This window comes from Solanum tuberosum, unplaced genomic scaffold (genome assembly GCF_000226075.1).
Source record: "Solanum tuberosum cultivar DM 1-3 516 R44 unplaced genomic scaffold, SolTub_3.0 scf00039, whole genome shotgun sequence".
Taxonomy (NCBI): domain Eukaryota; kingdom Viridiplantae; phylum Streptophyta; class Magnoliopsida; order Solanales; family Solanaceae; genus Solanum; species Solanum tuberosum.
Window position 1 is genome coordinate 778674 of NW_006238968.1, and position 9626 is coordinate 788299.

Genomic DNA, 9626 nt, shown 5'->3' on the forward strand with positions numbered 1-9626 from the left:
AGGTCGAGCTAACCCATTTTTTTGGGGGTAAAAAACGGTCAGTCCAACCCACAAGTACGGGTTGTGCCGGGATAGCCCAACTTTTTTAAAAGTATATTTTTTTATAATCTTTTAGATCAAATTATAAATCAAAAATATTATCATAAATATCGACAAGACAATATTACATGGTGTGAATGTTACTACTTGTTGATCAATCCACAAAAAAATTATCTTTATAATATTTATTAAGTTTGATTTCAAGTAAAAGTATAAATAGCTAAATAGAAATATTAACTTGATTATTTTCCAATGATCATAATAAAACACAAAAATATGACAATATTCCATAGGCTACGGCCTACGTACGTAGTGATTTCCTAGAAGTTTTAGGGAATTTTTATTTTATGTAGTACATATTTTATAAACATAATTTGTATTTAAATTTTAATATTTAAGATTTTTTTTTTTTAGATTTTGGTTTGGTTTCTTGTTATTTTTAATATTCTATTTTATTTTATTTTTATTTTTTAATAATTTTTATTTGACCCACGGGTCGGCTCTATCCATATTTCTCAAGTCCCACAAATCAACAGGCTTATTCAGACCGGATTAAAAACTCTTTTTTAAAATGGACTCCAAATATCTTAGCACAAACCCTATCAAATCACGGATTAAGCCAGACCGACATAACGGGCCTAACCTATATTGACGACTCTACTTTTTGAGTTGCCCACTATGTATGATTTGATTAATATTATGAATTTATCATACAAAGAATATTATTTTCATTGTTCCTAGCTCTTTCCTTAATCCTCAATATAGTTTTTCTATGGTTAAAGATTTGCACCACCTATTCAGAAGCTTGAGAATCGACTCTAATTGACAGAGATTATCTTTTTCCATTGAGTGTTTAATATTTTACTAAAGCTTGATTAATTCAAATTTGTGTTAGAAATTTGTAAATTGAAGAGACAAAACACTCACTAATAAGGACTAATAAAAACGATAACTTCTTAATCAAAATTTGAATTTAAAACCTTTGATAATGGTTAAAAACCTACACATTTCTTAATAAATATTTTGATTATTAATTGTTATGACTTAGTTCTTAGTGCATTTTATGCATGTAATTTTAAAGTTTGAAATTTTCATATTTTATTTTTACTTTTACCTGATATATTATTTAATATTTGACATCAAAATTGACATGTAACTAACTTAATCACGTTAATTGTATAAGACATTCACCTAAGAACAAAGTAATATATATTAAACACTAATCCTAAAGAAGTGTAGCAGAGTGTTAAATACTAAAATTAATTCAATTGAACCGCACTATAAATATCGAATATCGGATTACGAAATCATAAAAATTTACTTACACACCTAAACATAAAATAATACTCTATTAAAAAGCACAAAGAATAGACTCATGTTAAAGGAGATTAGCTTTACAGCTAAACTTTGCTTAAGCTCTCTAATCTCATTGGCTAACTAGTTACAAAGACCTACTTAAGTGAGTCACTTCACATGAACAATATTTGCTGTGAGGTGGGGGTTGGGAGATTTAGGATTTAAAATATAGATTATTAAAAAGTATTATAAATTAAGTCATAATAATTAATAAATTAAAATATCTAAAATATATATAAAATAAATACTCCTTTAACTCTTCCAAAAATAAGTGTCACGTAAAATAAAGGGTCGTTTGGTAGCTGGTATTTTGTAAAAAACATATTACGTATAATATTATGATATTCGTCATTGATGTTATGCACAAGAGTAAATTTTAAGTATGAATTTTTAAAGAAAAAAATTGTATTCAAATAGTGTTTTATCAGTTATGGTCATAACTTCACGTGAAAAGACAATAATCACAAACACATTCAAATCATATACTCACCCTCTTTTCTCATAATCACAAACACATTCACCTTTTCACTCTAAAACAATGACAACTTTTCAATCTTCAACTTTCTTGAGTCAATCAACCACATTTTCCTCATCTACATCTTTCAAAAAGGAAGATCAATTCAAGAACAACAAGACTTGATTAATGGACGTTGTTACACAAATCAAATCGAGCAACAACTTATTTGTTATTACCACAAAGCTTTACGCGATCGAGTAGAGATGCATAAAAATATTTGTGAACAAAGGAGTCAATGGAACACTATGCTTTTCATATCAATTAAATGGTGAAGTGTTTGAAATGAAATTAGCTTTAAAGTTAGGAAGGAGTTTATTAGAGCTAAGGGATTTTACTAATAATTCATATTCTTCATGTAAAATGCAAGAGCTACATGAATTTGCAAGCAAACTATTTTAGTACTACTTTTTTTTTTTTTTCATTTATAAGGGTTTTTTTTTTTTTTTTTTTTTTTTAACATAAAAAATATCAATAGTGACAAGTACAAGCAAGGGGGGCTAGGCCTTACCTTACTAATCCTAATGAAGTACCTAGCTTCTGCTACCTAACAAGCATGAAGAAAATAAGAGCTAGAGAAAACTAAGTATTTTTTTATCATCACAGAGTTTATAATAAACTCCATGATGATATTACAAATGAGGATGCTTAAATAATGTAAAAATATGTCAATCAAGAAGAAAGTTGAGTTACCAGCCTCAAACTTTCTATTACTAAAGTATGAATTAAAAAAGATTGATTGCCCATCAAAAGTAACTTGAAGTATTTTTCTCTTGTCTTCTTCTTCAAACCTATCCAACAACACTTGATGATTCATATCTTCTTTATGGATTTATTGGATCTAGTTGAACCTATTGATACTGTCAAATGGTTTTGCTTTGCCTGTCGCATCGGTAGGTGCCTTGGAACAAACTCCTCGATTATTTTACCGTCTCAACTATGTTGCCTTCCGTGTGTCTTCTTTTTGCTTTTGTTGCTTCCACTTCTTTGTTGCCTAGGTGATATATCCCCTTCCCTAGCCACTCTATCAAAGCAAATGTCCAACATGTCTTCCTCATCTTCATCAAGAGAATTGATCTTGTAACTTTTATTGATAGATTCAGTTATATTACTGCAACAAAAATATTTTTTAGCGATAATAAATATACTCATTAACAAAGAGTGGTAAAGTCTTTACCTGCATTGATTAATTGTTATTGAATCCAATATCGCTATAGGTTTTAGGCACATTTACAAAGAGTGTTAATTGTTGGGACCGAAATAATTAGGTGTCATGCGGAAGCTAGCAAAACAATCCTCGATAGACCATGAGAAAGAAGAAATACAAAAAATATACCAAAAGACACAAAGATTTAATGCGGTTCGGTCAACCGACCTACATCCACAAAGGAGATGAACAATTCACTAGATAAAATATAGAGAGAAATAATCTTACCCAATTCACTCTCAAAGTCCCTAGGACTACATTGTGAATGCCGATTAAGTTAAAAGGAACGAGCCTCTATTTATAGAATCCTAAACATTTTTCTACAAGAAAAATACTAGTCAAATATGGAGACTTTATGTTTTCCTTTTAGGAAAAAGAAAACTCAGTCATGGTAAGAAACTAGGGCAAATACCCAACATTAATTGCCACATGAAATAAATTATTTATAATAAGCTTTGTAGTCATAATAGGTCAATCATCAACTAAAATGGAGTTCTAAGACTACCAATCATTTTGATAAAAGATCCCTACTATTCAAGAAAACAATAACCAAAAAACTAAAAATACAACAAGCCACTAGTAGGTACATAGGAAAAGCCGACCACTACATAAGCCACTAGTAGCTGAGAGAACGAGCAACGTTTACTACATATGAACATGTTGCCATGTCCGGTTTGCAACTTTGAGACCTTCAAGCTTTCTTTAATGCCATCGATCTTGCACGTAGATTTAAGAAAATCCCCCTACAAATCGAAAACGAGAAAGGATATATCAATGATATTGTGAAATCATTGAGGTGGGAATGACGTTGAACATATCGGAACCAGTAACAAGTATAGGTAAATGTAGCATACCAGCCACATGCCACAATGCTGTGAAAGATGACTCGGAACTGAAGTGGCACATACTGGTGATTAATCCAACCCACGACGGGCCAAAACTGCATAGTTTTGAATGATAAGTACAGTTAGAATTCACTATAGAACAGAAAAAATCAGTTTTGAACTCAAAAGAGGAGGGATTTGACAAACCGTCCAAGACGTATACTGCACTTTTGGATATTCCCTCTTAATATTAGATTTCACCTGGATCCAGGGTCTACCTGTACATAATAAAGATTCCATCAGCACAAAGCTTTGTTGTGTGTACATATGATTATACTTTTTTTTTCATGACAGTGGTATTTAGGCCAGTTTCCCCGCACCTCAACTATTCCTTCACATACCTGCTAACTTCAACCAACACAAATAACCGAATAACTCGGCCAAGGTTTAGATAGATGGGAAGAAATCACCTAGTATTTTTTTCCGTGAGGATTTGAAACGGAGACCTTATATATAATTATACTTCTAGGTAATGAAAGAAGACTTATAACATGTACTTTATGGGTTCCTGAAGACGGATTTGTTTTGCACAATTACCGCTTCACTTTACCAAAACAATACCTACTAGCAATGCAATGATGTCAAACTTGTGTATGCTTTCCATAACTGGTGCAGTGTTTGGTTTGAAGGTGAAAAGAAGGGTAATGTAGAGGAATCATTTGATTAGTGTTTACTTCAGTTCGATGAGAAGAAATTGCCAAGTGTTTTTGCTTCAATTGGGATTTGAACATGAAACCTCATAATTCTCAACAGTATTTTTTAATCATCTTGTATCCTCTAGCTACAGTTAGATGGACATGATTATGCTGTCTGAGTCGGTAATTTAGGTTCCAATTTCGTAAATTCAATCTATCTATTCGCGTGCTTAGTTGCAAAAGCATCATCTAATCTGTGACATAGTTAAGTTGCAAAGATGAGTTGTAGCTTGGCAAAAACTTACTTTCAATAACTAATCCATAGTAAATCATGAAAAGCAAGTTATTCCAAGGAGAAGATGTCACTTGTTCCAGAACCACCTGAAACAATTACAATGCCACTCGAATTATCAAAATGAACAACTAATCTACTCGTTCGTTTAGAGTTTTCTCCAACTGGAAATACAGTTTGACCAAATGGTAATATAGCGAAGGAATTCTATCATTATAAATCAATGCTGAAAATAATCTTTTAACTGATAAAAGAAAAGAAAAAAAAGAAGAGTGAAGTGTAATGTGACACAAAAGGATGTTATGAGAGCCAATAAGTACAAGATGATCTGGAAACTTTTTTTTTCAGATACTTACTGTAAATTATCCAAAGAAGAAGGGTTTTCGGTACCTTTTTTGCAACAGTTGCTGTGTCTTTCTTCCCCTTGAAAAGCTTGTCCAGCAATAAGTGAAGAAAATGCCCAAATGGTCCAAGATAGGCAAAGCCAAAAAGCTGCATGTAGTTATGTTAAAAGTCAATAACAATCCCAGATAGCAACTTATATGCGCAACCCGAAATTACATACAAAGGATACATGATTCAGATAATAAGTGCCGTATCAAAAATGAATCTTGAGATGGAAGTAAACCTGACAAAGCACTACAACTGGACTAAGTCTCGGAAGTTAAAAATCCTAATATATGCTTATTGGCAGTTGCTTGTTCTGTTTTCGTAAACAGAACTTCAGAGCAGCTAAAGATATATGAAAGTGTTTTCAAGCATCATTTCATATCACTTTCAGTTACCTTTTCCTATCCTTCTGATTTATTTATACAGTGCACTCCTAAGCTATGTTTCTCGGACACTCCAAAATGTTGTCACGACCATGTCGTAGCCTCCAAAGCTGGATAGCTTTTGGATGATCCAACACACACCCGGCAGTTTTCCAGATCCCAACATAGTTTAAATGTGGCGAAGGAAGTTATCCAGCTTTTACAATCCCATTTTGCCGAGACATACTAGAAGGTTTGTGTTTAGTTAAACAAATTCAGACAGTCTACAGAAAATTTGAGTAAATTATGAGATGACCATTGATGGCAGTCCTATTAGTATAAAGATTGCATGGATGTCCTTGTAAAGAATCATACGATTGATGGTTTTCCACATTTTAGTATACTTCTTGTAGACGAGGTTTTCCACCAGAAATACGAACAAGAAAATGCTTTATCAAAATGAGCTTGGATGAGAGTACTGCGGGCTAGACTAAAGGTAAACAGCACGCTAAGAAGGTATTGTTTTCTTAGTCGGACTTTACTACATGATGTCTTTAATGAAAAAGTACAAGAGGCTAAAACCTATGTTACTCGGTCTTTTCAAAAATGTCTATGGGTGCATGTCGTATTCTCTAAAAGTAGTGTATTTTTGGAGAATTCAACACAGATGCGGCATCGAAAGTGAAGAGTCCGCACAACTTAGGCTACAAGTGACCTATAGCAGACAATACAGCATAAGGGACTAGGACAATGCGCTACAGAATCAGGTTAATCTTAATCAAATTAATCAGAATATCAAGAATTCGTGAATAAGATCAGGGCAGAGTTAAAAAAATATTCTTCTGGTAGCATTTTGCGTTGCTTCAATAAAGAGGATGCAGAATAAGAAGAAAATGTTGAACTGATGCAGGACCGTCTAACTCCAGAAACTGCCCTTACTAATGAGAGACAGTATCAAACTAACGTGTATTTAAAGATAGTATTTGATAAAAGGAAACTCCTTGAGATTCATCAAAGTTATATATTGTATGCATATTATTTTCATGCTCATATGAGAACTATGTTGCTCAGACTCTCCAAAAATGTTGCTGCACCCGTGTCGGATCCTCCAAAACAACACTACTTTTGGAGGATCCGACACACATCCATCGGCATCTTTGAAGAGTCCGAGCAACATAGTATGAGAAGATTATGGCACAATGAAGTTGATGAAGTCAAACAGATTTCTCACAGCCAGCTACACTTCACACTATAAAGTATAAACACAAAAAGGAAAAGGAAATAAGGAAGGAATTCAATTAGCTACCACTTTCAGAAGAAGGCGTCTCATTTGAAGTCTCTTAATGCCAGTAATCTTCTGAGCCACTATATCACTTATCGCCGACAAAACTGCAGCTGTTATCGCCTGCAATAATAAATTGCAAAATTTAGAAACTAAAAAAATAAAATCACAATACCAATCAACCTAAAGAAGTCTTTAAACACAACCTGAACCTTCAACTCGATCAACTACGTCTCAATCCCAAACTAGTTAAATTCAACTATATAAATCCTCTACATTCATTCTATTCAATTCAAGTCCATTAAAACCCCCCACACACAGATGGAGATGTGATAAACCTCTTTACTCACTACGCACTAATCCCTCCGTTTCATTTTGTTAGTCTTACTTTCCGTTATAGTCCATATCATTCCTTTATAGTTCGTTCAAAAAGAATGTCTCTTTCCTTTTTTGACAACGGTTTAATTTCAACTTTCCACATTATATGTTTGACACCACAAAATTAATGGACATTTTTGTATGTTTTACATATCTTTAGTAGAGTGGAAGGGTCAAAATCACACCTAAAGTATTTTTTCGAGTTTTATAACTAAACTATCGCCAACTATTAAAAGTCAAAACACAACTCAACAATTAATTGATCCCTTTTCCTACCTCGGTGATATTTCAGGTAGAAAAAAAAGTGAACAACTGACTGAGGTGTATTTTGATAAATAATAAGTGATAGTTCACGTTAGTTCAAGTATGAAACTCAAAAAATGGAGATGAGATCTCAGTTCTTAAATTGCAACACCCACATCATAAATTGAACTTAACAGCTTGAAATAACCAAACCCCACTTCACAAATCAGACAAAATTGAAGCACAGAAAGAAAAATTAGTCAAAAAAACAGAAAAAATCAAGAAAGTGAGAAAAAGGTGAGACCTTTGTTCTTAAAGGGTGTTGTTGAAGTTGTATCAAGTAATTCTGCAACCCCTTTTTAGCTATTGACCCCATTCTTCTTCTTTTTTGCTCTTCTTCTTCTTCAGTTCATCAACTATGAAAAAAGAAGAAAAAAATGACCTTTTTTCTTGTGAATAATGAAATTTCAGTTTGGTTTACAGCTAAATATCTACACTATATAGCATGTTGGACCCATTTGGGACCATGTTTATTTTCAGTTTGGATTTAACAACCTCATATTTGTCTTGAGACATATAATGAACAATAAACGTGCCCTTTAATTTAATCTCGATTAATATTTATATCATCTAATTTTAGATGAACACAACTCACAAGTGTAATTAAACTTTATAAAGTTGAATAAGAAAACACATATAAAATGTATATGGCATAAACAATATTAGTTTGAGTATGTAGTCATGAAAATTGTAACGTAGGACGTGTGTGTTTATTTGTTTCACTTCATATAAATTAAAATGTCTGTTTGTGTACATCCAAAATTAAAGAATATAATATTAGTTGAAGTCAAATTAAAAGGACATATTTATGTATATGCTTTTTTTAATTATTGGAACAAAATAATGTTATAGAGAACATAAATATAGCATAACATGACAGATTGGTATTATAGAAGACACGACTATTACAATAAAATAAACGTTGTTATGGACGATGACTGTCGTAGAGAAATCTTACTATAATTATGAATTTACATTTATGATAATATGTTGGCATAATACATAAATATGATCATTAACTTAGTTTCAGCGGACAACTATGCCTTCCAACTTTGAGTGTGCATAAGTAGGCACTTGAATTTGTATAAAATTGAACAAGTAAACACACGTGTCCTATATGGCATAATACACGTAGGATGTCAGGTTGGATACAAAATTGTCATGTAGGGTGTCATGTAGGACGAATGTATCCGTTTGTTCAATTTATACTATTTAAGTGTGCACACCCAAAATTAAAGGTCATAGTTGTCAGCTGACGCCACGGATTATGTTCATGTATTATGCCTAATATTGTAGCTATTGTTTTTTTATCAAATTATTTATTTATCTTGTTGTTTTAATTTATTTTCTAATTTCAATGTTGCATCAAATTTTAAAAGTAAATAAGATTTTCAAATTTTATAGTCTCATAAACTAAATGCATATAAATATATCTTTTTTTTTGTTTCCCGTCCGATGTTTGTAGTCCATATTAGATCTCCAATTAAATTCAGATCGCGCACTACAGGGCCCATTCGGGAGTGGCACTCCCAACAAGATTTTCTCCATATCCAGGGCTTGAACCCGAGACCTCTGGTTAAGGATGAAGCACTTCATCAATGCATCACAACTCATGTTGATACATATAAATATATCAAAAGGCAAAATCTTGTCACGTGGAATATTAAAATTAAGACGTTATCAAAATCAAATTTTGAAATAGAGAAAATAAACTATGACATGTGGGACCCATTTGGTTTATGTGTTTAAACCTATTAGGTAAAAAAAAAAAATTCCATTTTTGGGATTATGATTGGGTAAATATATCTTTGGGGAGCTTAAGAATATGCTTTTCCCTTATTGTCCATTATGATTCGTAATGGAATATTTTCAGGTGTCCTAAATTTTTGTGATCGAGTTGAATGATTCAATTTATGTAATTTGATTTGATACTAGAAAAAAAATATATAAAATTTATAGTATAAAATAAATAATGAATATTAAT

At 32.1% G+C, this 9626-nt stretch overlaps 1 protein-coding gene across 1 annotated transcript; it reads right to left on the minus strand.

Moving 5' to 3' along the window:
* Positions 1–3516: 3516 nt before the first annotated feature.
* Positions 3517–8049, minus strand: LOC102586782 (peroxisomal membrane protein PMP22-like). The gene is made up of 7 exons (XM_006343219.2): positions 7887–8049; positions 6986–7084; positions 5318–5419; positions 4941–5016; positions 4148–4218; positions 3971–4056; positions 3517–3859 (listed from the first exon to the last, which is right to left on the minus strand). The coding sequence occupies exons 1-7, from the start codon at positions 7956–7958 to the stop codon at positions 3808–3810; spliced, it is 558 nt and encodes a 185-aa protein (XP_006343281.1). The 5' UTR covers positions 7959–8049; the 3' UTR covers positions 3517–3807.
* Positions 8050–9626: the final 1577 nt, after the last annotated feature.